At 57.3% G+C, this 26,241-nt stretch overlaps 2 protein-coding genes across 2 annotated transcripts; one reads left to right on the top strand and one right to left on the bottom strand.

The window, feature by feature from the left end:
* The first annotated feature begins 2,606 nt into the window (after window positions 1-2,606).
* NEUROD4 (neuronal differentiation 4) lies at window positions 2,607-8,185 on the top strand. The gene is made up of 2 exons (XM_040581183.1): window positions 2,607-2,782; window positions 5,543-8,185. Exon 2 carries the CDS (start codon window positions 5,552-5,554, stop codon window positions 6,545-6,547), a length of 996 nt encoding a protein of 331 aa, XP_040437117.1. The 5' UTR covers window positions 2,607-2,782; window positions 5,543-5,551; the 3' UTR covers window positions 6,548-8,185.
* A 12,991-nt stretch (window positions 8,186-21,176) lies between these two features.
* On the bottom strand, window positions 21,177-24,883 carry ENDOU (endonuclease, poly(U) specific). The gene is made up of 8 exons (XM_040581143.1): window positions 24,473-24,883; window positions 24,254-24,289; window positions 23,391-23,562; window positions 23,061-23,260; window positions 22,685-22,798; window positions 22,498-22,604; window positions 21,951-22,093; window positions 21,177-21,578 (listed from the first exon to the last, which is right to left on the bottom strand). The coding sequence occupies exons 1-8, from the start codon at window positions 24,684-24,686 to the stop codon at window positions 21,464-21,466; spliced, it is 1,101 nt and encodes a 366-aa protein (XP_040437077.1). The 5' UTR covers window positions 24,687-24,883; the 3' UTR covers window positions 21,177-21,463.
* Window positions 24,884-26,241: the final 1,358 nt, after the last annotated feature.

A 26,241-nucleotide genomic window follows, 5' to 3' on the forward strand; every position in this document is an offset into this window, starting at 1 on the left:
TTCTTTTCCAATCTAAATAATTTTGTGATTCTATGAAGCGGAGCATCCCAGAGTGGGGCATCATCAAGGCAGAACATCCCAAGGTGGAGTGTCGTTGAGGTGGAGCAGCATCAAGGTGGAGCACCCCAAATGTAGCTCCTTTTGGCAAGTCCTGCAGCCATTGAGAGGACCTTCTCCAGGTGCCCCACACTGCTCCAGCCCCGCTGGGATTGCACTGTGCCCCTCATGGTTGCAGCTGTAGGATGTGGAGCATCTGAGGAGGATGCTTTCAAGGGAGATTTTCTTGCAGAGCACCAGGGAAGGGCCACGAGGTGAGGGACATCTCGCATGTGACCAACAGAGCAGGGTAACGTGGACAAGCTTGGGACCTGCCACATCTCTAGGTGTCATGGGGACGGTGCAGTCTGTTCCTCATACTCTCCACTGCTCAGAGCCCCACAGTAGAGAGGGAAACTGAGGCTCAGGACAAGCAGGCATGGGTGGGAATATGCAGGGTCATGGGGACCCAAGCCATGCCCCCCTGAGCTGAGATGGGTGTGGGGTGACAAGCTGGTGTCAGAGCCACTGGGGTTCAGGAAGTGGAGAGCAGGGGAGGGATGTGGGGTGCTGGGAAGGTGATGGGCAGGACAGGATGAGATATGGGGGACCTGCAGGGGATGGGGGACCTGAAGCGATGACACCTGAGAGGTGGGAGGGTGAAATAGGGGATGGAGGGCACTTGGGGGTGTGTGTGTGTGTGGAAAGACATGTGGGGAATGAGAGGGTTACACAGGGGGCATTGAGGAAGGGGGAACTTGAGGAAAAGACACATGGGTGTGGATGGGCTCTTGGGGAAAGTGGGAGGCTCCTGGAGGGGGCACAGTCTGGGGTTTGGGGATCACCAGCACAGCCCTGATTTGCTGGGGGCTGGATGTGGGGCTGAGCCCAGCCGGTAAATGGTGATGCCCAGCTGCATTCCCTCCTGTCCATCTCTGAGCCCCCCAGTGCCCACCCAGCATGGGGTGGGGGGGCTGTGCCTCCACTCCAGCCACAGCCCCCCCCAGCCTGTGCTCATCGAGGTCCCCATCCTGGGGTTGCGTTGCCCATCCCCAGGGCTGGCGGCGGAGGTGGGAACAGGCAGGTTGAACATCTTGCAAGAGCGGACCCGGGGGGCCAGAGCTGCCGTAACCCCAACAGATGCAAAGCCCCCACACAATGGGATTAGCGAGTGGCACGTGGCTGGGCGCTGAAAGGCAGCAGGGCAGGCAGACAATGCGCCCGCCGTCACCCCACTCGCTCCCAGGGGTCACTCCTGCTCCCGGCATCCGGGGCCCACTGCTGGCCCTGGGGGAGGTTTCACTGTGTCCCCCCCTTCCCCAGGCACCCATCGTCCCCTTTGTGCGGGTGCCCAGACCTGTTGGAGCCATCTGTCAGGGAAGGGACGAAGCCGTCGCGGAGCCGGGCAGTGTGGCAACAGGCAGATTTATTGGCCGCAATCTGTTCCTGCCTGCCCTGCCCGTCCTACGGTGGGAAGTAAGCCATGAATCCACTAATGAATTAATTAGTATTCCCTGTAATCCCAGGCTGCCAAAGACATGATTGCAAGCGCTTCAAATTAATGTGAAGGGTCCTGCGGGCTGGCGCGTGCAGGGAGGCTCCCACGCAGCAATGCTGAACTCTTGGGACCAGAGTCCGGGCAGGGATGGAGGTGGGGCAGGGGGGGATGACTTTTGGGGTGCCATCATTGTTCTCCGCTTCCAGCCCTGCTGCTGCAAAGGGGCCCAGCCCAGCCTCTTCTCATGCTGAGCGGCTGCAGCTCCTGCAGTTGGAGAGGCTGAGCCCCGGCTCTGAGTGGCAGAGCAAGGCGACCTGTAATGCCCATTCCTTAATTAATGGGGGGTCTTTTTCCATCACCCCCTCTCCCTGGCTGGGGGCTGTGGAGCCTGGGGCCACTTCCCTTGTCTGAGCAGTAGAGAGCTCAGCTGGGCCCCTTCTGGCTGTACCAGTCGCTAATTACTCCCCCTTTGCTCTCTCATCACAGCTGTGAGGGAGCTGTGGGCCCTGCGCCCACCCCCAGCACCTGGGTCAGAGCCAGCGTTGCCCCAAGGCCGGGCCCCCAGCTTTCCCCAGCACCCACTCTGCAGTGCCCAGCCAAGGGGGTGGCAGGTGGTGACACCCAATTCTGAGACCCTGGCAGCCCTGTGTCACTATCACATCAGGCTTGGCTGTGTCCTGTTGGATGGAGACCCCCATGGAGGGAGCTGTGTGGCAGGGTCTGTCCTGGTGCTGGGCAAGCTGGGGTGCTCACCCAGGGGTGCTCACCCAGGGGTACCCTTTAGGAGTGCCCATCCGTGAACGCTGATCCAGTGGTGCCCATCTAGGGTTGTTCATTCAGGGATGCCCATCCTAAGGTGTTCGTCTCAGGATGCTTATCCCAGGGTGCTGGTCCAGGGATGCTCACTCAAGGGTTCCCATCCCAGGGGACCCTGGCCAACGCACCTACCAGAGAATGCTCGTCTAGGGGCACCCACCCAGGGATGCCCGGGGTAGCTGTTGAGGCTCCAGTGGGGCGACGGGACGGGAGGAGCCGGCCTCGGCCACCCCCCTGTGGGAGGAGCCAGGCGGGAGCCGCGGCCGGGCGGGAGCCGCCGGCAGCGCCGAGCTCTCAAAACCGCCCGACAGCGGAGCTGCCCGCTGCCGGTGCCGCCGCCGGTGCCGCTGCCGCGGGAGCTGCCCGCCCCCCCGGGGCTGCCGGCACCATGCGCCCGGGCAAGTGACAGCGGGAACGCGCTCCGGTGTCCAGGTAAGGGCAGACCGGCGCCCCAGGGGGTGCGGGGGACCCGCAGTGACGAGTCGGTCTCTCCGACGGGGCTCCGCGGCCGCTCGGTGCCCCGGTTGCCCGGGGGATCCTCCGGGACGGCGCGGGAGGCTCTGCCCCGACGGCGGAGCAGCGGGATCCCGTCCCGGAGGGGCTCCCTCCGAGGAGAGCGGCCAGTGGTGCAAGAGAAAGCGGGGACGGCGCCGGCGGCGTCGAGCTCCAGCCGCTCCCCCCGGCTCCCCGCAGCTGTCGGGGGTGGGGGGACCCCCGAGCTGGGGGCTCTGCCCCGCCTTGGAGCCGGGCGCTGGCTGCCAAAGGGTCCAGCCGCCCCCGACCACGTCGGAGCCGGCCTTTCGCTGGGGTGGAGGTGATGCAGGTGAGGGAGGTGATGAAGGACCTGCCTCGGTCCCCGGCTTTTGTTTCTCCACTCCCGGAATGGGCAGCCTGGGGAGGGGGGCCCGGCTCGCGCGGCCCCTGCTCTGCCAGCACAGACCCTTCCCCGGCGAGTCCTGCCCAGGGCCAGGACACCAGCAGGGAGGACACCAGCACCCCTCACCTTCCTCCTCCTTTCCAGGTCTGTGTGGATGTTGCAGAGCAGTCCTTAGGCAGGTTCCTTCCTCTGAAAAAATGTCAGTGCATCCCCTCTCCCCTGCCCCAGCTGGCTCGGGGGGGTACTGGGACTGGGACCATGAGTGGGACTGGGAGCTCTGGGCAGCCCCGGGTTCAGTACTCAGCTGGCACCGGTGCGTCCACAGCCATTCTGTTGGCTGCGCTGGAGCTCACAGACCAGCTGTAGGGCTTTTAATCTGTCCTGCAGCCAGAGCCCACAAGGTCCATGTGCAGCTGGGCCACATCCTGCTGTGTTCCCAGGCAGGGTACAGTCTTAAATAAATCCTAATTTTCATGGTCTGCTTGAGGGTGTCTTGTCCCTTCTGCCCCTCTCCATGATGAATTCCTGGCCCCAGCTGCCCATTTTGTTCCTGGCTCTCATGCCAGCCTTTCCTGCATTCTCTTCCCTAGCCCTCTGTGTTTCTTCTGCTCTGGGTGGCTCTGTCCAGGGTCAGGGTCTTTGCATCAGGGGCTGCGCAGGGCTGGAGTCAGTCTTTGTCCTGAATCAACTGTCCTCATTTGGGGGATCAAGTTCCCTGGAAGGAAACCAGTGGAGGGTTGAAACCAAGTTCCTGGTCCTACGGGAAAGGAGAAGGAAACAAACCCAGGATGTTCAGGATGGGATGTCACCTCAGTGACTAGTGGCACAAAGGGAAAGCATCTCCCTCTCAAGTAGGGATGGCTCAGCTCATAGTAAAGTTGATTTTTTTGACTACAGCAGGCTTTTTCCTGCAATGGGTTCCTTGTGGTTTTTTTTCCAGACAATGTGGAACGGAGACATTTGAAAAGGAAAGATATCCAAAGGACTGGACAAGCTTCCCAATTCCCAGTGGGTTCCCACTTGGGAAACTGCCAGAGTGACTTAATCAGACGATTGCCCTCTTTGTCTGCTCCCCCTGCCCCCCCCCCCCCCTTAAAAAAAAAAAAATCAACATTCTGGAGAAAGCAAGCAAAATTCCTAAAAATTCAAACTGCATTTCCAAAGAGACAGCCTGCTGAAACTCCCTGGAAATACTGCGCTGTAAAGTGTAGGGAAAGGGGGAAGACACTGGGCTTGCCTCTTGAGCAGAGCACCAAACCTTGAGATTTTCTCCTGGGGTGGATTCGGGTGTACAGGACCAGTGAAGGGTGGGAGCTGCAGGCAGGGATGCTGCACTTGGGGTAGTTCCCCAAGGGTGGAGTGAAAGGAACCCCCAGACTGCAGCCTGGGAGGGCTTTTGGAGCAGATCTGCAGCCGTTTCTGGACTGCTATCACCACGCAAAGTGGGTGCAGCCCTGTAGTCCCACTAGGACGCTGGCAGAAGGTATTTGGACCAGCTCCATCCTGGCTCAGCCAGACCTGTCCATTCGTCCCAAAGATGGTCCTTCACCCACCACATTTCCTAGCATCTGACAAACTCCTATTACTCTGCTGAAGAGTTAATTGGGGCTACATGGTCCTCTGGGGATATGATGGCTGTGTGTAGCAATTAACACCCTAATCCAGCCTGCAAACCCCATCATGCATATTAAAAGTGGGATTTTCCACGTGGGGTGGACAGGCGCAGTGGAACCAGGCTTGGGCAGCACACTTTCAGCAAAGCTGCTTAGATGCTAAGCTTTATTAAATGAGTCAGGCACGATGACAGGATTTGGGGGGCTGATTAACATGAAACCCAGGCCGGTTTGTGCGGTGTGACTGTGTTCGTTAAGGCAGAGGGAAATGAAAGTTCAGAAAAATGTGCTCAGGTTAGAAGAGCTCAGGCAGGAAAAGCTCTGGAGACAGCTCAGCAGAGGACCTTTACTTTCAAGCTCTCTCTTGCAACCCGCAACATGACAATCAGGGTTGAAGCCATGAAGGGAGTGACTCCTGAGTGGGACTGACACCAAAATTGAATTGTTGGAAGCCCTGAGCCCTGGAAAAGAGCTGCTGGGCCCCAGGGAGAGGCTTCAGTCCCTCACCCAAAACATCACCAGAAATTATTGTAGATAGATAAATAAATAGTGATGGAGAAATAGGTTGTGTAGGTACCATTAGTGGACAGAAAGAGTTGATGTCTCTGGAAGATGGTTTTGAGCTCAGCTCCTAAAGCCCTCAACATGTTGAGGGACTGTTCTGCTGGAATTTGTTAATGTCTCCGTATCCCTTTGTTGCAGACATCAGAGATGACCAAGACGTACACCAAGCCCAAAGAGATGGCGGAGCTTGTGAGCACCCAAGCCTGGATGGACGAAACGTTGAGCTCCAAAGATGAGCTGAAGGAAGAGGATGGCAGGCAAAGTTCTTTTGGATTGATGTCTGGCTTGAATGAAGAGCACGACAGCATTGAGGAAGAAGAGGAGGAAGAGGATGACGGGGAAAAGCCGAAAAGAAGAGGACCAAAGAAGAAGAAAATGACCAAGGCGAGGCTGGAGCGGTTCAGGGCCCGGCGGGTGAAGGCCAATGCCCGGGAGCGCACACGGATGCATGGTCTAAATGATGCTCTTGACAACCTGAGGAGGGTGATGCCCTGCTACTCCAAAACTCAGAAATTGTCCAAGATTGAGACTTTGAGGCTTGCAAGGAACTACATCTGGGCTCTGTCTGAGGTGCTCGAGACAGGGCAGACTCCTGAAGGGAAGAGCTTTGTGGACATGCTCTGCAAGGGCTTGTCCCAGCCCACCAGCAACCTGGTGGCTGGCTGTCTGCAGCTGGGACCACAGACCTTGTTCCTGGAGAAGCACGAAGAGAAGTCCCCAGTGTGTGAATCGGCCATATCCAGCCACTCCTTCAGTTACCAGTCGCCGGGGCTCCCAAGCCCACCGTATGGGACCATGGAAACACATCTGCTGCATTTAAAGCCTCCGACTTTCAAGAGCTTGGTGGATGCTTCCTTTGGAAACCATCCCTCTGACTGCACCACTCCCCCCTATGAGGGTCCTTTGACACCACCCCTGAGCATCAGCGGGAACTTCTCCTTGAAGCAAGATGGGTCTCCAGACCTGGATAAATCTTACACCTTCATGGCCCACTACCCCTCCGTCAGCCTGGCTGGAGCACATGGACATGCCTCTCACTTCCAAAACACAGTGCCCCGCTATGAGATCCCCATAGACATGAGCTACGAGTCCTACTCACACCATGTAGGTGGGCCTCAGCTCAACGCCATCTTCAATGAATAGCAAAGCAGAGTTAGACCCAAATTCTTGATGCAGAGAGACGTTCAGCCACGTCGTGGAGCTGTTTCTAGAATGGACACAACTGGAGCGATGGTACTGCTGCTACGGGGTGATAGGCTTCTGAGCATCTCTGCAGGACATCACTGTGGAAGGTTCAGCTGACCTTCCTGTCCTCTCCCAACAGGTCTGCCGGCTTGCTGATCTCCAAGCTGTCCTCAAGAGCCACGTGAACCCTTCCTGACAGCTGAACGCTGAGCAGGCACTGTTGAAAGCTGAGGTGTTGCCTCCCAGTCCCGCTCCCCCAGAGATGCTCATGAAGGTGGCTTCACCCTGCAGGACTTTCTGCCTGAATGCACTCCAGCACTTGGATCGTCCATTGCCAAGACATTAGGGCTCCTTTTCCTCCCTTCTTGGGCTGGTAGGGTGTGGGCACACCTCTGTCTCGCATCAGGGGGACACAAGCCCCTCCTGCCCCTTGGGATGACCAGTTCCCCTTCCACATGCTCTGATGGGGTCATGGTTTTCCCAGTCCAGCCATGGCCAGGTGGACTGGCAGTGGTGGGAATGACCTGGACTGCTTGCAGAAGACCAACACAGTTGCTCCTCTTTGAAGCTTCCCACCCAACGGAGAACCTTATCTTTGCTGCCACCGTATCATCCAGGGATGGCATGGTCCAGCCAGGCTCAGAGCTTCTCTGTGATGGTCCCTCTGCTGCTCTCCTCCTGCGCTGAGCCCTGCTGCCTGTCCTCTTCTGAGCCTCAGACCTTGCCTTTGACCTACAACCAGCATGAGATTATCAGCACACAGAACCTGAAACCTTGGTTAGGGACTGCTGATCTTTCAGAGTGCAAATACCCTAGCTGGAAGAGGAGCTCTCAGCTGAGCCCTTGCTCCTGACTAGAGCCATGTCTTCTCATGGTTTGTAGTGTTATCACGATCCATGCCCTGGACGCATCCTGCCAAAAGAAGTGTGTCTTAATTTCCTGGTTTATTTATTATTTACTCTCTGTGTGTGTGGGTCTAATTTATTTCCTTCCATTTTACATGAAATGTGGAGTGTGCTAAATAACCTCCTTGTTTTCCAGTTGACTTCCAAGTGCTTAGTTGGAGTTAGCTTTGTGGAGACGTGTGGTTTTTGCAGTGCTGTTGCTCCAGGATTATTTATTAGCCATTATTTATTTAATTTATTTTCTTCCTGCCCTCATGGTCTATTTTCTGGTGATGAAACCAAGTATTTAACCAAGGGGTTACATATTTAATGTTGAACTGCATATTTAACATGGCCATTTCTCAGATATTGGAAGCTGATTGTGCCCGGCAGCTCCCAACTCATCCCTTGTATTTCTATACGAGCAATAACTTTTGAAGGCTATGCAACTAGTTTTGTTTTCAAGAAAATCCAGGCAACTATTTTTGATGTCCCACTGGTCTTGTGAGCCCAGCTGGCCAAACCTCCCTGTTTTGCAGAGGTGTTTTGTAATAGAGCTGGGAATCTGGAGACGACTTGAGGTCTTTGCTCAGCCCCTGGTCCTGGGGCTTCTTCCCTTTTGTACTGAGAGCAAATGTTTATCCTTTTGTAAAGAAAGCAGAATCGGGTTTTTAGCTCAAATAAAGTTGTGGTCTTGTTTCAAGCAGCATCACCCCAGGGCTGTGGTCTCCTTTCTCCTTTGCTGTGGTCTTCAGCGTGGTGGTGGTGAAAGTCTGCCTGGGGGGAACCAGAGGATCTCACCCCCCCAGTGCTGAGGTCCAGCCGGTATCCCTGACCTTAGGGCTGGGCTCCAGGGGCTGCCGCTGGGGGCTAGCGCTGGCCATAGGACCAGCACTGGCCATGGGACTCCCTGGGAAGGTCATCTCCAGAGGCATGGGGGGGGTGGGGGGCTTGGCAGTGGAGCAAGGGTTGGTGTGTTTAACATGGAGCTGCTGCTGGCTCTGCCCATCTATGACCAGTGTTCATGGGGTGCACGTCATGAACACACACTCACACACATGTGCAAACACACACATAGTCACACACATGTGCACCTGCATGGGTGTGCCCATACAGGTGTGTACACACAAATATCACACGCATGTGCACAGACACATGCAGGCAGCCCTTTGCTTGTGTGCACACCAACACACCACACATGCACACACTGATGCATTGTCCTGCACAGCTCTGCATGTGCAGACTCTTGTGAGTGAGGCATGAATGCACGCAGGGAGATGTGCACACACTCTGCACCCGTGGCTGTGCAGAAACACTGGGATGTGTCCCGCCTGCTCTGTGAACGGTAACACGTGGGTGTCCTGGCTTCACCCTAAGCCATCACCCCTGTGGAGAGTGGGACTGTGGAGCACCCACGAGTCCTCATTTCCCAGCTGTGCTAAAAACCTGAAACAGTGTCTGGCTGCCATCGAGGCCTCTCCTCCCCACGGCCTCTCGCGTGGGGACCCCATGTTCCGCATGTCCTTGCACAGCTCAGTGCCTCTCTGTCCCCCAGCCCTGTGCCGGCTGCTGCTGGCAGCCCGGTGGGAGCTGCTGAGCTCCTCATTCCTGCAAGCTGTGCCCAGCACGCGGCTGCCTCTGCCCTACACAGGGTGAGGGCGGGGGGCTCTCTGGGGGGACCTGCAGCTGCAGTCGTGCTGCAAAGAGCTGGGGAGATGCTGCAGCTCCAAGTGGGGACAGGGCTGAGCTGCGTGGGAGGCATGAGCTGGGCAGGAGGGTTGGCAAGGAGACCTTGCGTGTCCCTACACAAGTGGGCAGTGGCTGCTTTGGGGAGTGGGTCTTGCCCTGCCCCAGTCTGCACTGTGGGCTGGGGGTTACTGCAGCCTGTGGAAGCAGGGTGACCCTTCCCAGTATGTATGCACAACATACATATGCACACACACATTCAAAACACTCCAGCGCTTCCACACATATGCACACAGATTCGTCCATACGTACAGAGGTACATCCGTGTGAGCACACACAGACTCACAACCCTCTTGCACAGCTCTGTGCTAGACACCTACACAAATGTGCACACACACATTCCCCTGTACATCCACACTCCTACAGGCACGGACATGTGTGCACACACCCACCCGATGGCAGTGTGACCCCCACGATGGTGCTCTGGGGTAAGGACAGTGGATTGGCTGCCTGCTGGTGTGCAGGGTCCAGCTGTACCCCCAGTCCCCCTCCCCGGCCCTTTGCTTGCTGGCCAGTGGCCAAGCCCTGCTCAGTGCCAGGTCCCCCAGGCACGTGTGCGCCCGACAGCAGGGGGATAGTCCCTTCCAGCAGCCCCAGCCTGTGCCAAGAGGGTGAGGACCTGTGCCAGGCTGGGGCAAGCGCTGCCCTGCTTTGGCCCCTGCATGGCTGCATGTGTGTGGGGGTGTGTGAGAGCACAGCTGGCCCCCACAGCACACATGTGGGGCTGCGGGGACACCCCTGCGTGCATGCATGTGTGCGCACCCATCTCTGCAGGACATGGAGGCTTGGCACTGCTGGGATGGCAAGGAGCTGGGAACTGGCACACCTACTGCACTGCACACTCCCCAGCACCAGTATGGTCCAGGAGCTGACAGGGAGATCCCTTTTTTCCCCATGTGGCCCAGATGGGATGGCTCTCCACCCTAAGCCTTGATGAGTCCCCACAGGCCACCCCCCACCCCTCCCCACCTCACACCAGTGTGGGGGGAGGCTGGTAGAGGTCCCACAGCTAGGGGGTGGGGGCAGGACAGGCTGGGTCTAGGTGCTGGGAAGGGCACTGGGAGGGCAATGCTGCGTCTCACCAGCCCTAGTGAGGACCCACAGGAACTGGAGCCCTAGGGCTGAGTCCATCAGCTGCACTTATGTAGCCTTAATGACTAATTAGCAACTAGGACAAAGGAGTCCTTGTCAAAAATTGCCCCCCATCACCACACCATGATGACACAGCTGAATTTGGAGGATGCTCTTCCTCCTGGAAGGACCAGGGAGGCTGAGGCAGCTATCTGGAACTTCCAATGGTCAATGGTCTCATGCTCCAGCATCTCCAGTTGTGGGGCGAGCACTGGTTTGGGGTGCACAGCAGCAACCATTCCAGACACCTCCCAGACTTCCAAAGCTTTGCTTCAACTCTACCAGGATCTCCATAGGGTCCCTGTGGAGGTCAGCTTGGATGGCAGAGCCAGACCCTCTCTGGCATGCCAGCAGCCAGCTCCATCCTTGGGGGGAACTGGCTGAAGACCAGAAGGTTTGGGTTTGTGGTGTGGGTTTGTTGTTTAGTTGTTTTTTTTTTTTTCCCCTCTCCTCTCTCTCTTAAGGATACTGGAAGGAAAAAAACAGCTGGGGACCATGCAAGGTGAAGGATGACCATCAGAGCTGTAAAGGCCAGCTGGGAACAACCTCCTACACCAACCTTCCCTGGGCAGGTAGAGAAGAGCCTAAGGGAGGGATGCTTCATCCCCCATTGTCACAGCACTCTCAGAACTAGCCAGCTACAACAAGGTCTTTTACCATCACCTACCAAGTTAACTTCAATAAGTAGTTAGCACACCTTGCCCCGGCACGGCCACCAATCCCCCACAAGGTCTCAAAGGTCCATCTATTGTTTGTGCTGTTTTTTCATACTCTTCAGGCCAGTCCTTCTGCTTCTCGACTCTGCTACCATCTCCTTGCCTCTCCTCCCTTTGCTTCTTCCAGGTCTCTCCTCATCCAGTGCCCCTCTTCCATACCCCTCGGAGCTATTTAACCGCTTAGCGGGAACCAGCCACAGCTGCACCTTATCCACATCAGCCAACCCACGCCCCTGCAGCCAGCCCACAGCTGTATGTTATCAATGTTAATTAACCCAGCTTCATTCCTCTATACACCATCCCACATGGGACATTCCCATGGTACTTGTTGGGGCATCCAGCACCAGTTGGACACACAGCTTGGTGAATGGTGGTGATGTCCCTGGAAGGGGACTGCCCACCTCACCCTGGGAAAACCACTGTTGGGAGCAACTCTTTGCTCCCAGGGTCCTGGCTTGAAATCACCCCTGTTTCTACAGTGGGGAGTGCCCAGAGCTGTATAATTGCTAAGTCTTTTTAAACCCCAGATTTAAAGGCTGTAATTCTGATATTGTTTGTAATCTGATAACACTGTGAGCCACTGAGCTCCTAATGTGCCCAGCTTGGGAAACCATGAGGATTTTCCCACTAAGCCGAAATATCAGACTGTTGATTCTTGAGTTAATCGTCTTTGCCTCCTTGGGGACATCAGATTTTGGCAACTAACTTTCTTGCTGATTAGTGTAGGCTGGTGGGAGTTGGGCATGGTCCCAAGAGGATCAGCATCGTGGCACCGTGCTTGACCTTGGGAAAACGGGGATGTGCTAGGACACAGCTTGCCTGCACCCACCAGGCATCAAGGGCTAAATTGGGCTTGTGCAAAGCTGTGACACTCAGGTTCACACCACGTGTTGCAAACCAACCCATCATTTGCACGTTTTTGGCCTTCTGGATCAGTCTTTTCTTTCCATGAGTCCAAGCTATTGCTCTTGGACATGGCTGTGTAGGTGGGTAACTCCTGTGCACGGGGTGTCCCTGTCCCCACAGCATCCAGCATATCATAGGATGGATGGAAGGGACCTTAAAGATCATCTTGTTCCAATCCCCCTGCCATGAACTAGGACACCTTCCACTAGACCAGGTTGCTCGAAGCCCTGTCCAACCTGGCCTTGAACCCTTCCAGGAACGGGGCATCCACAGCTTCTCTGGGCAACGTGTGCCAGTGTCTCACCACCTTCATAATGAAGAATTTTTTCCTTATATCTAATCTAAATCTGCCCTCTTTCAGCTTAAAGCCATTCCCCCTTGTCCTATCACTACAGGCTGTTGTAAAAAGCCCCTCTCCAGCTTTCCTGTCGACCCCTTTAGGTGTTGGAAGCTGCTCTAAGGTCTCCCCGTAGCCTTCTCTTCTCCAGGCTGGACAACCCCAACTCTCTCAGCCTGTCTCCATAGAAGACGTGCTCCAGCCCTCTGATCATCTTTGTAACCTCCTCTGGACTCACTCCAACAGGCTCATGTCCTTATTCTGGGGGCTCCAGCATCCTCCAGTCCACCCACCTAGCATCCCACCAAGCCCTGGAGCAGTGTGCATGCGGGCTCTGGCCACTCAGGTCCTTGGAGCATGGGACCGGGCAATGCTGCAGTACTGGAGATTGATCCCCTTGGATGCGCTGTGGGGATGGATGCCTGGGAGAAGAGCCTGGCCAGCCTTAGCTGCAGTGCAGCACGTCCTGGGCTGGGATGCCCTGGGAGCTTTCAAAGGCTGCACATCATCTAACTGGGGTCCATGGCTGTCCCACCACTCTGCTACGCCCCCTGTACCCTGACTGGGCCAGGGGAGGGCAAGGTCCCCTTCCCACATCCAGCCTGGTGGAAATGAGTCTGGGGTCCTCATCCCACTGGCTCCTCTGGAGCCTCCCGCCAGCACGGGGTAGGTAATTCACACAAATCCCGGCACTGGCTTCACTGAGCCCCTAAGCTCTTTGCCACGCTCCAGATCAGCTGCAGTTCAATCTGTTTGCAAAGCTGTACAGAGTGTTTACGCAGCGGGGACTGGTCCAGAGGATTAGGGGGAACACTCCCCCGGCATCTGCTCAGTCCAGCCACGGCCAACGCTGAAGCATCCTTTGCCTTGGGGGGCCATCCTGGCTTTATAGGCCTTCCACACCCCCACCCTGCCATGGGATCCAGGGAGCGTGCTGGCTCCAAAGGTGCCGTGGGTCCTCCAGGAACCCAAAGGGATTTTGCTGCTGGCTTATAGTGGAGGACCTCATGGTCTTACCCCAGTGCTGACATAGGTCCTGGTGAGCTGGCTGGTGCCGAGGGCAGCTCAGGGTGACCAAAAGGGACTGTCATGCAGCTGAGAGAGGTGTCATCCCTTCCCCTGGGCTCTGAGGAGTCTCAGGACATCCCTGATTGATGAACCCATGGGTACCTGGGCAATACTAACCCCATGCCATCCTCCAGCAGCAGCAGGACCCCTCTTGCAGGGTATTCTCCTTCCTGAGCCCCTCCTTGGTGTCCAGAGCCAAGCCAGAGTGTGGTGACCATGCAGAGAGAAAGAGAAGCAGATGCAACCATGAACTGTGTCTTACCCCAGCTAGGCATGCAGGGAGCAGTGGCCAGGGTGAGGGATGACCATGGGCTGCACTTGGAGGTTGCCACCTGCAGCATTTGAGCAAACTTCTCCCACCATCTGCCCTGGTCTGGAAGCCTCAGAGATTGTTTGGCCCATGAGGGATGTTCTGGAGGTGTCACTTGGATGAACCCTGGTGCTTCAGCAATAGGGGATGGAAAAAAACTGGGCCACCAGAAGAGTTGTGGGGATGCGGCTGCTCATCCTGCGATGAGGGCTTGGCTGAGGGCTGTGGTCACTGGCCGGGCTGCTGTTGGAGCAGGAAATTGTGTCCTGCAAGAGCAGAGCACATGGCTGTCCTGCACACAAGGATCTGTGCTCCTGGAAAGGGCTGAGAGCATGAAACACCCTGAAGTCAGCTGGGATGTGACCTGGGCTGCACACCCTGTCCCGGCGGCTGAGCAGCTCTGTCAGGACTGGTGACAGCTCAGGCAGCGTGAGCAGGAACAGGCAGCCCCGGGCAACCCCCGGCACCCTGGGCAATGCCCAGAGCCTGCGCTGGCATCTGGGTGACACTGGGCATCACATTCAGCCCCTTCCCTGGCTCAGACATGGGAGATGGCAACTGACACGCACCAGCCAGTGCATGTGTGTGCGCGTGCGCGTACACACACACACACAAACACACACACAGACACAGATACACACACAGAGACACAGACGCACACACACACACACAGGGTTTGGTTGTTGGGTTTTTTTTTATATTATAATACAAGTTCAGGAACCTCCCAGCTTAATCCCCACCAGATAAACTAACATCAGAGAGATTTGGAGTTATTGATGAAGTCTTGCTGCTCGGGTGAGATTAGAGCTCAGCTTAATATTGTAGCAGGAGGGTTTGGGGACGGTTTAATCAGAATTTGTACAGGAATAATCCTGTCTTTAAACTCGTCCCCGGCCCAATCCCTCCCAAGTTGTAATCAGGCAGGAGCCTCTCAGATGAAGAGGCCTCGGTGGGTATTTCCAGCCCAGATATTGCAGGGGGATGTAAGCCAAGGGCAGGCAGGTGCTGAAGACCCTGCATGCCCCTACCCAGGTTGCTGTCACCTCCTCCAGCCCTTCCCTGAAGAGGAACCTGAGGCCCCAGGCTCTGATTCTTGCCGTCCCTCTGTGGGGTGACTCAATACCAGTTTCTGCAAAGGATTAAGCTTTTCTGGATTGGGCCACGTGCCCATGAGATGCCCAAGCCAGCATCGACCCTGGAGGTACCTGGAGCCTGGGGGACACTAGGATGTCACCTGGCCAGGACAACATGAAGCCCTGCCCCCGGCCAGGGTGACACCAGGACCAGCCCAGCCCTGAGGACTAACCCAAAGCTGAGGGCTCAGCCTCCCTCCCGCAGCACCCGCCATGCTCCTCAGGGGGTCCTGAGCAAGCGGCTGTGCTGGGCTCTTCAAAGGAGGTCTCCTATGCAAGCAGCTAACCCCACAAATAAAGATTAAATCAGCTGCAGCCAAGGTTGCAACCAGCTTTGAGAGAGCTGGGCGCACACTTTTGCCCTCCAAATCCTGCCGTGGGTGCTGTAAGCCCCTCCCTTAACCATGCCGTGCCTCAGTTTCCCCCCTTCCGGGTCTGCTGGGATCGCCAGACCCTTGTGCAGCGCCAGTGCCTGGCAGGGACACGGCTGCTTTTGTGCGTGCCGGCTCTTTCAGGGAGCACAAAGACAGGACACGACGGCACAGATGGACCCTTTCAGAGGGGAGCGGGCTCCTTTCTCCGTCTGCCGCCGGGCTCTGCCTTCCGTCGCAATCCCCCTTAATTGAATCCGCACTTTCATAGCTCATTACCCCCCTGATGGATTGGATTAGCCCGGGCTGCAGCCTGCCAGCCTCTGCGGGGAACAGTTGGCTGCTCGGCGTCCCTGCAGGGAGCAGGAGAAAGGTGCGGAGGGGGCCCAGCGGGCTCCCGGCCATTAGCTGAAGCTCAGGAGCAACGGACGCAACCCTGGCTTGCCTCTCCAACGGCTGGACCCAGCTGTGGTCCAGCAAGCAGGCATCCCTGCTTGCTCGCTGTGCCATGGCCAGGGTGGAGGCAGTGCCCGTGGCGGGTGCGTGTTCCTCACCGTGCTAGAAAGCCTCTCTGCTGTAGGGTGTTGGACCCCCCGGGTGACATGCTGTGGTCCTGGTTTTCCCCTGTGGTATTTATTTGATCGTAGGAAGCGCATCCCTGGAATGGGAGGGAGGTGGGAGGGATGCAGAAAGGATGGGGGGGACCAGCTCCAGAGACTGGGGTATCAATGACCTAATCCCGCATCTGGGGTGGCTTGTGGCAGCACAAGAGGAGAGGGGGCTTTGCTACCCTAAGCGTGGGGTGGGACGCTGGCACGCGCTGATCCCCCCCCCCCCACTGCGCCCGCCACCGCCACTTGTGTGTCCATATGGGCTAACGGCCGCTGCCACTGCGGCTCCCTGCCTCACTCGCTCATTAACCTCTGCTCTGGGGCTGAACCCCCAGCCCAGCTGCCAGCAATGCTCCACGCCCCCTCCTTGACTGCTTGGGGGGCTGGGGCGGGTGGGGCTCTGCTCTCCCCCATCCCTTCCGTCCTCAGGATGAATCACTGAATCACTGTCAAAGGAGGATTTACCGTACCTAAATCCTGGCTGGCCTCCTACCCCGATCATGGCAAGACTCGGCCACTCTCTGCAGCATCCCTGGTGGGCTGGGGAAGAAGGAGGATGCTGCTGTGGGGCCTCTTCCAGCTGGTTGCTCATGGACCCCCACCACGCACACAAAGGCTGGGTTACTTGGGGTTGTTTTCTCAGTCAACTTGTTCTTAGAGCTGGGACAGAGGGTTTCTGAGCCACTTTGGAGTTTCCCATACACAGGACGGCACCGCCCTCACCGCAGAGCTGAGCATTGCAGCTGTGTGCTGAGCCGTGCTGAGGATGGAGCAGAATGCGGGGGGCATTTCTGCCCCCCTTAAAGTGCTGAGCCCTGGAAAAGGGAGGTAGCAGCATCCACACCAAGCTTTTTTGCAGGAGCACCCCAGCAGGGCTTCTCCAGCGGCCAGCAGCGAGGAAGGATGCTGTGGGAGCAAGCTGAGGGCCAGAGCTGTACATCCAGATGGAGATCCTGTCCTGCCAGCTCAGACATCTGATCACAGCGGATAAAAAAGTGCCTGCAGCATAAATGGTTTAGTGTATTCCCCTCTGCATCCTCATCCTCTTAGCAAAAGGTATAGCTGGGCACTCCGGCAGGCTCTCCTACCAGATGTGGCCAGAGTCCCATCGGGGTAGTTAGTGCCATATCATTTACGGGAGGGGATTAAAGAGCCTCCACTTAGAGTCATGGTCCCCAAGGCCTCTCGGATTAGGATATAATGCAGCAGGCTTTGCCTTACAGGGACTCAGATGGAACTGTAACCCTCTTCATCCTCACTTTGCAAAAGCTCTAATGGCCAGGAGCTAGTGGTGGTACTCATGGCTGTGGCTGTCCAGAGCCCTCAGTTGTAATGCCAGGACAAATGCTGGAGGGATCTCTTCCAAAAGCTCAGCTATTCCCAGGGTGAGACAAAATGGCAATAACAAGGTGAGATAGATGTTGTCTGTGGCAACATCCACGGTGGATGAGCTGGGACAAGGACCTGTGGATGATGAAGCATTCCTCTGCCTGGCACCACAAATTTTCCACATCCTTCCTTCAAATCATGGGGGACCTCCCTTCCCTGCCCCCAGAGCTATTCACCTTGCCCAGGGGTAGGAGAACAATTTGGGCATGCACATGCAGGTGACCTGGGAGATGCTCAGGGTGTCCTGCCTGGCCGCCAGCAGCCTCTCTGGAGAACGAGCCCTGTGGATGTCTCCCAGCACCCTGGGCATCTCAAAGGGAAGCCCTCCTTGCCCCACTGTCTGCACACCAGCTCATCCAGGTGTGGTTCACCTTGGCCTTGCATAAACCTTGATGTTGGGAGCCCAGGCCAGGCTCCAGGGATGGAGAGAGCACCACTGCCCCTGCACTGGCAGGGGAGGGATGCTGTGATGGCCAGCCCCTCATTCCTCCTCCTCCCTGGTTCCCTGTGCTCAGCATAGCACAGGAAAAAGGGGGAAACATAGGAAAAACACCCTGTGTCTTCTGGTGACTCAAGATCATGCCCACAGAGCTGTGCCCGGGATCTGGCTGTCCTAATACTGGTGTAAGTCAGGAACACCTCCACTGCGGGGCCAAAGCAATTCTGCCTGCAGGATTTTGGTGCCAGCCCCCACAGATCAGGTGAAGAAGCCCAAGCTCTGGCCCTGGTTTTGAGGTGGTTGCTGCACCCATCCCTCCCATGTGCAAAGAGGGGGCTCATCTGGCCAGACAGTTCTTGGGGGGAGCCGAGGGGATACCCCAATATTCCTTCCACACTGGGAGCAGGGGACGAACAGTCACCCAAGCCTCCCCACGAGCTCAGCTGTGGCGAAGGCACCCAGGCAGCCTGTGAGCCCCATGGAGGGAGGGCCAGCATCCCCCTCCAAAACTCCCCGACACGGCTGCGCTCAGGTGGGGGATGTGACGGTGCAGTGTCCCCCCCTGAGAGTAAGCACAGTCCCCATCAGGCACAGAGCTGGGGGGGGGGGGGGGGCTGGAGTCCCCGAGCTGGCAACAGATGGCTGGAGGCAGCTTGCTGACACCTGCCCCTCCTCTCCACCCCTCTCCTGCCTTTTCCTTTCTTCTCTGTTTGCTTTGTTTGATTTTCCAACACTTTGGGTGAAGCTGGAGGGTGATGCCATGCTGCTTCCCTTGGCTGAAGGAAGCCCGTCCTGGGAGCTGGACTGCAGGGCAGAAAGATGCGGGGGGTTAACAGTTGGACTTGATGATCTTAAAAGTCTTCTCCAACCTAAATGTTTCTATGATGTACTGGCCCCAGGGAGGGCCAGGAGGTCCTTCAGATGGAGGGTGATGCTGCAGAGAATGCTGTGGTGTCTCTGCCAGCAGTAGGTGGAGAGTCTGGGGTATGGCGAGCCTTACTGACGGCTTGCTTTCCTCTGCTCTGCCTGGCCTGACTGGCTGGGTTTGACCCGGACCCTCCTAGTCTTGGCAGGCTGCTGCCTCACATCCTGCAGCCCGAACGGATGCAGGCAGGGGGCCCATCAGGTACACAGAAAATTGCCCACCTTGGCCCTCCTTGCTCCCCAACAGCCTGTGGCAACCAGAGGAGTTCCTTCTGGATGTGGACAAAGGGCAGAACAGCTCCCCAGCATCCCCCGAGCACCTCCAAGCACTGGCCAGTCCCCCAGTGCTACACCCACCACCACAGCAGCAACCTCGGCCCGGGGGGACAACCTTTCTCTGTGAGGTTTTTGTCTTTGTTCACCCCAGAAATGGGCGCTGGAAAAGCAGCTTCCCAGCCCTGGGCACAGGGCTGGCAGTGACCACGGGGCAGAGGGGACTGGCGCTGGTTGTGATGCCTGGCAGCACCGGAGTCCTTCTAGATGGAAAGGTTTGGCATCAAGGAGGCTGGCAGCAATGCAGGCACGTGGGCAGGAATGGCAGTGCGCTGAGGGATGCAGAACCAGGAGGAACTGGGTCCTGTGACAGTGCAGTCCTGCAGCAAGCAGCAACCACCCGCTGCCTCTTGATCTCTCTGGTGCAAACCTTTAGGACAGGCTCTAGGAAGGGTGCAGGTGCCTGGAGCATCCTTGTTCCACAGTCAGGCTGTGCCCTGCCCTGTGCAATCTGCCCTTGGCAAACCACCTCACCATGACAGCATCTACCAGCTTGCACAAGCCACCTTGCTGGGGGCCCCAAGCTGCCCCACAGCACTTGAATCTGCAGCATAACACCTCCATGGCTCCTGCAACCCGCCCCTGCTCTGCCCTGCTCCCAGGCACAGGAGAGGAGCAATGCCCGTGCTGCTGGGAAGGGAGCCGACGGCAGGGAGCTGACCTGCACCCTCCAAACTGTCTCTTCCCCGGTTTCCCAGTGCATTTCTATAAATCAAGCTCTGGCATGCTCCCCTCCCCTGCGGCAGGGTTTGGGGGTCACCTGTGACCCCTGGCAGATGGTGCGGGGACTCCCACCCCTTCCCCAGGAACTGTTGCAGCCAGCCATCTGTCAAGCAGCTCAAATCTCCTCGGTCCTGCCTGGGCTCTGCCACGCAGCATCTCCACCCTGGGAGGCAGGCTGCTGCCTGCCCTGCCACACAGGGGGTGCAGGCAGGAGCAGAGGGGAGTGGACATCAGAGCTGGTGGCCGTCCTGCCCACTGCCCACCCATATCCAGGGGGTGGGTGGGGTAAGCAGGAGAGGGGGTTGAGCACGGAGGGGGGGGGGGGGGGGCGGATTATGGGACCCCAGTGCCTGGGGGGAAGCTCTGGGGTGGAGCTGGCATTGCCAGGCATGGGACTGGCAGGGGTCTTCTCCCAAGTGTGGGGCATCATTTCCCTGGACCAGCTGGGGAACAGTGAATGGAGTTACAGTGGGTGCCATCCTGGGGGTCTGGATTTGTCCCCCAGAGCATGGTGCTGAGAAAAGCACCTGGAGCCCTGAGCAGCCTCAGCACTGGGTGTGGGGTTGGGGGGTGTCTCTGGGGACCCACATCCCCTGGAGAGAGCACAGCTGGGCGAGGATGGAGGATCTACCTACTGCAGACCTTATTTTCCTTGTGGATTGTCCCCAGGGAAAGGCTGCTTCTGGGACAGGGACCCGGGGGCCCAGCAGCTCAGCCATCCCCTCAGTCCCCAAGTGGGGCAATGCCTTGGGGCAGGACCCACAGGCAGCTCCTGGGGCTGAGATTCAGCAGGGAGTGAGGCTGAGTCTGCTGCATCCCAAGGAGCTGGGTGTAGGGATGGATAAAAGAAGGTAGGGGACAAGTTTTGGGTGCCACACTGGAGGGGTAAGTGGCACAGATGGTGGCACTGACCTCGCCTGGCAGAAGCTTGCTTTTCCCAGTATCCTCACCCCTCCAGTATCCCACACCCTCAGAGCTACGGCAATGAGGGGCTGCTCCCTGGAAGCAGGGGATATAAATGACCATCCTATCTGGCAAGATGCCTCAGTCCTGGGGCCTCCCAGCCATCCCCTGTCCCCTGGAACCCCCAAAAGAGCCAGGTCCCCAGTGAGGTGCCCTCCCATCGGGCCAGGCTGCTGCAAGCACTTCAGGGAATAGGGGGTGCGTGGGGGGTGCATTGCAACCCTGCAGCCCCCCACCTGCTCCCCCTCCTACACAGGGCTCCTGGAGGGGTTATGGGGATCGTCACCCCAGGCTCAGGCTTTGCTCCATGTCCCCCACTGCATCAGTTTTACTGGGGAGCTCTGGGGCTGGAGGCTGCAGCAAGAGGGGAAGGACGTGTAGCTCATCCTGCTACACCCCACGGGCTGGATGCGGCCCTGGCAGCACCCAGGGGTCTCAGCAGCCACCCTGGGCCGGCCCCTGCCCTGTGCCTGGCACAGAAGTGGTGGGGCAGAGGAGCTGCTGATGGGTGAGCCAGCTGCACGGCAAGGAGCAGCTCCTGCACTGCAGAGTTAAACACGTCTCCATCCAGGGTCTGTATTTATTTTGCTTGGGGGTGCTACTTTCCACTGCAAGTCTCTCCCTTCCTCCTGCCCTTCTGCTGAGAGTGAGGAACAACACTCGATGGGACCGGGGGGCGCTGAGGCTGCTGCCTCCATTCCCTTGCTGTGTCCATGCGGGGCATGACCAGTGCTGTCCTTCCCAGCTCCTGCTGGTACCCTGCACTGGTCCTGCAACACGGCTGGCTGTCTCCCACAGCAGGACCAGTCCTGACCAGTGCCACAGGCCCCTGATGTGGGGCAGCCCAGGGCCCCAGAGAGGGGCTGCTGGCACCCCGACTCCTCCCAGCCTTAGGGTGAGATCACATAGGCAGTGGCGATGTACTTCTTGCCGCTGCTGTAGGTGGACTTGGTCCAGGCATAGGTCTGGATGCTGATGCTGTAGCCACCCAGGCTCAGGTGACATCTGTGGGAACACAGCCTGTGTCATAGCCCTGCTCTGTCCCAGAGCCCCATAATCACATCTCTGGAGTGCTCTTGGTATCCCCACATCAGCGCTGCTTCATCCCTGAGCCCCGCAGTCGCATCTCCCGGATGCTCTCAATGTCTGCACGCCAGCATGGCTCCATCCCCGAGCCCCCTGCCCCCAGTTGCATCCCCAGAACACTCTCCATGTCCCCACACCAGCGCTGCTCCATCCCCAGCCCTCCGCACCCACCATTCCCAGGAGCTGTACTGGGCTCAGGGGCCAGCCCAGCTACCAGTCAGGCTCAGGAGGGCACTGCTGACACCACAGCCAGGGGACAGCCAGGCAGATGCAGACAGATACGGTACTTACGCCTTCCCAGGACGTGCAACGAAGCACAATGTGTACAGCCCAAACTCGAACTCGGGGCTGCAGCCGATGAAGGCAGAGCCCACCTCCTTGTAGAAGCCGTCCCAGCTGAACTGCAGCCCCAGAACGTCAGGGTAGGTGTCCCACTAGAAAAGGGGGTTTGGGGCTCAGACCCCTGGCTCCACTTGGCTCCAGGTGCAGCAGGGCAGGGCATTCAAGCAAAGCCCATCTGCATATGAAACCAGGCATCCTCATGCCCTCCCCAGGGACAGAACCAGAGCAGCTTTCAGTTGGTCTGAGGCGCTGCCAGACAGAGGTCCCCAATCTCAAATCTCTCACTTGTGGTTTGAGAGCCCCTTTTACCCACTGCGTTGTCTTTTCTGGACCTTCCCACCTGCCTTCATCCCAGGGTCCACACAAGGAGGCAGAGGGGACATGGAACAGCGAGTATCTCTGATGCTTCTGACTCGCCCCATTTGGGTTGTAGCTGACTTGGGATGCTGCTGGCTGGTGCAGCACCTCTGGCTGTGGACCCTGTGGGATCACTTACTGGCCCGTTGAAATTGTGGCTGAAGTAGTTGATGATGCCCTGCTTTTCAAGGAGGTAGAAGCGAATCCAGTTGTGAAATCCAGACACCTTCCCTTTTTTCACTTCCCCTACACACAAGCAAGACCCTGGGGTGAGCCCTCAAGCCCAGCACTGCCCGGCACCCCTGTCCCACAAGTGCGGGCTCTACCTGAGAAGACATGCTCGAAACCACTGGAGTCCCGCTCACCATCCCCTCTGGAGTAGAGGCCGAACCACATCTCCTTCAAATCAGCAACGAACTCCTGCTTGGAGCCATAGCGGTCTACAGGCATGGAGAGATTGGGATGGGAGCACTGGGAAAGGCAGAGCCAGGGCTTCTCTCCCCTCGCCTCCCCCCATCCTGAATCCCTGATCTGCTTTGCCCTGCTCAATTGTCCCATGTCCTGGCAGCTCTGGAGAGCTCACTCCCCGTGCTCCTCCAGTCTGCATCCTCCCAGGTCATCTCCCACCTATCTTTCCTTTTGGATTCCCAACATCCAGGGACCCCACTCTCCCTGGTCAGCCCTCCTGTGCTCCACACTTACTTTTTTCATGGAGGAAGGTGAAGAGTTTCTTCATGAGCTCAGTTTTCATCACCTCCTTGAGGAAGCTGTCCTGCTCCCTCAGCTCCTCCGCTGTCACGTCCTCCTCCCTGCCAGTGGCCCTCTGGTAGTTGTCCAGCAGTTTAATGAAGCTTGCATAGGTGGGTTTGGAGAAGAGCTTCTCATTGACATATTTGTAGAGCCTAGGAGAGAAATGATCCTGCACTCAGTAGGGAAGCAGAGGTCCCCTCCAAAAGCAGCCTGGCTAGCTGCTCTCTGCTGTGGTGACCCCTGGCTGCTGGCCACCCTCCAAGGATGCTGCTGCACACTCACGGCTGCGGGGAGCGGTCCTCCTGGTCACCCGTCTCATCAGGGGATGCCTGGTACTGGGGCTTAATGGTGATGTCGGTTGGCTGGGCTTTGTTGTGATCTGCCTGGTAAAGCTGCTCCGAGATGCGCAGAAGGTCCTCATCGGTGATGGTATCTTGCCTGCTGGAGAAACCCTCTGCAAGGAGAGGCAGGAGGTTGGCAAGAGTAGGCAGCAGCTCCCGGGGCTGCAGGTCAGCTGCCTACAGAGAAGTGAGGATGATGCAGCACCTGATGCTGCGTTGATGCATGGGTGTCGCAATCCCAGGACACTGTGGGAGCCAGGTGCTTGACATGGAGGGTTTAAGGGGAGCAGAGGTGATGGGGGGCCCCAGCTCTCACCAACCCCATGCCTTGGGGACAAGAGCTGACCACAGGGTTGCAGGCACAGGAGCTTTTCATTAAGCACTGTGTGGGCTGGGAAGCATCAGTCCCTGTCTCCCAGGCATGGCACTGCTCCTTGCAACATGTCTGCTGGGATCAGCCCCCTCTTGATCTCCCACATCTTAGGGGCATGGTGACCAGGGGATGCAAACACCAGCTCGCCCCTGCCTCTAGCTGTTCGGTGCCTGCCTGCTTCACCCGGCTCTGGTGAAGGGAGATGATGCTGGGGCTCTCACTGCACTGTCTGCTCAGCAACGACAGGCAGCAGCTTAGAGTGGCCAGTGATGGGGTGGTACAGGCACAGACATGGCCAGAAACCAGTGCAACACCCCAGTGCCATTGATCCCCACAAGCCATGGGAATCAGAGGAGTGAGCTGCCCTGAGGCACGCAGGGTGAAACCGGGGTGGTGGTTTATTGCCCTTGCTCAGATGTGGAGCTACTCACCGCGAGTGTGAGCAGATTCCCTGGCCCATTCTCCACCTGCACAGAGCAGAAAGGAAAAGAAGGTCAGGGTGATGGAGAGGTGGGCTGGGGGCTGCCCAGGACCACCCACACAAATGCACATCAACACAGGCGGACACATGCTTGTAACCAACCCCTTTGTATCCCACAGCTGTTCTCTAGCAGCTTCAGGATCACCACCCATCACCCAGGGATGCTCACTGGGTTGGCAGTGTCTGTAGTAATCCTCGCAGCAGTTGTGGTACATCTCACACTCGGTGTTGCAGTGGCACTTGTCATTCTCATTGTAAGGCTCCTCACAGCGTTCCTTGCAGGAGTCAGGGTCTGTGTACAGGTCTTTGGAAGAGAGAAACAACAGTGTGGTCCTCAGGATGCACCACCACCCTGTGCCAGCCAGCCCACAACCTGGGAGCATCCCTCCTTCTGCCCATGTTCCCCTCCTGGGAGAGCCTGAAGGACCAAAAGCACCCACCCTGGAACTACCTGGGATCCTTTGTTAGCATTTAGGGGTGGCATCTTGACCAGCTGAATCCTTGGGATGCACATCTCCACGAGTCACTCCTCTTTGGCCATGGATGTCCACCACGTCAGGTCCACTTCACACCAGGAAATTGCTCCCCACCCTTAATTGCTCCTTCTGATTCACACTTTTAATATCAGGATTAACAGGAGTGGCCCAGGTCCTGCTGTCCCAGGTCTGGAGGAGGAGTGCCACATTCCAGACACCCTTATTTACAACTCAACTGTCGCTCTTTCTGCAATGTTGGGAAAACTGGGAACTCCTTCCTGAGCTATTTATATGATAAATGTGTCATTGAGCATCTGCTTTATTACACATGGTGGCAAAGCTAAAAATAACACAGCAACTCAAGCTATGCTTTGAATAGGGCAAGTGTCACGTCTCGGACACTTTGCCACCAAGCAAATAGGGGCTGCAGGAGACAAAGATGTTTGGTTTGTACTAGGAGACAGCCCAGAGACCATGTGCTTAAGCAAGGTGCGTTGTCCTCTGTGCTGCTCATCAGCGCCTGACAGGGGGAATGGGACAGCAGGCAGCTCGGGCACGGCTTTCTCCACATCCCTTTGCTCCAGCCAGGAATGTGACCATCTCCAAGGATGTGCTGAGAAGCCACATCCCAACCAAGCTGCCAGCCTGTAAAGGGATACCTGGAGGGAAGGGTGTTGCTTTCCCTTGCAAACCTGCAATCACACAACATCTTGAACACCTCTGGGTTGCCTGCCTTGAACTCCAGCAGGTGAAACATGCCCTCGGGACAAATCCTGATGCAGTAGCGATGACAGTGACCTCCAAGTGTCACGCTTTGCTGGCTTCTCTCTGATCCCACATGGCTTGCTTTGCCATCTGGCATTTCACCCAAATTATTTGTGCTTTTCAGAATCATGTGATCGAGCTCTCACTCATGCTAACGAGAGAGGTAGAACCTCTTCATCCCACCAGCCAACCCAAACCCGGGCTGGCTGACTGTGCTGCAAGGACACACTGCTGACTCCCGTTTTGCTTCTTGCCACCAGGTCTTTTTCTGCAAATCTACTTTATAGCAAGAGGGCTGTTAGCAGGAAGGGGTTGCTTGAGATGCTCCTGGAGGCTGTCTGCCCTTGATGCTACTTTAGTCCCAACTGATGCAGGGAGAACTTGGAAGGGCAGCAGAGCGAAGGGGCATCCCATCATTTGGGTGGTGAGCGATGCTCATGGTGTCCAGACACCCTGCTCTCAGTCAGTCCACTCAGCAGAGCAGCCAAGTCCAGAGCTCTGATGGACTTGGCAGCTGAGACGCCTGTTTCTCAGGCAGCATCCCTCTCGCTTCCAAAGCGGCAGTTGGGATAAGCCAGCCTGAATCTAGGCTCATTTTCCAGCAGCAGTTCCAGAGGGGTTGTGCAAGGCAGGAATTGCCCACACATACGTCACCACTGAGACGTTCCTGGGGCATGTGCTGCCAGAGCATGTCGCA

Source organism: Falco naumanni, assembly GCF_017639655.2.
Source record: "Falco naumanni isolate bFalNau1 chromosome 20 unlocalized genomic scaffold, bFalNau1.pat SUPER_20_unloc_1, whole genome shotgun sequence".
In the NCBI taxonomy this organism is placed as follows: domain Eukaryota; kingdom Metazoa; phylum Chordata; class Aves; order Falconiformes; family Falconidae; genus Falco; species Falco naumanni.

What these genes read in the sequence shown, in the direction of transcription:
- NEUROD4 (XM_040581183.1), top strand. Translation starts at nt 5,552, where the DNA reads ATGACCAAGACGTACACCAAGCCCAAAGAGATGGCGGAGCTTGTGAGC.
- ENDOU (XM_040581143.1), bottom strand. Translation starts at nt 24,686, where the DNA reads ATGCTCCCAGGTTGTGGGCTGGCTGGCACAGGGTGGTGGTGCATCCTG. An exon ending in GGAATCTGCTCACACTCGCG is followed by an intron (nt 23,563 to 24,253) that starts GTGAGTAGCTCC and finishes CTCTCCTTGCAG; the next exon opens with AGGGTTTCTCCAGCAGGCAA. An exon ending in TTTCGAGCATGTCTTCTCAG is followed by an intron (nt 22,605 to 22,684) that starts GTAGAGCCCGCA and finishes GCTTGTGTGTAG; the next exon opens with GGGAAGTGAAAAAAGGGAAG.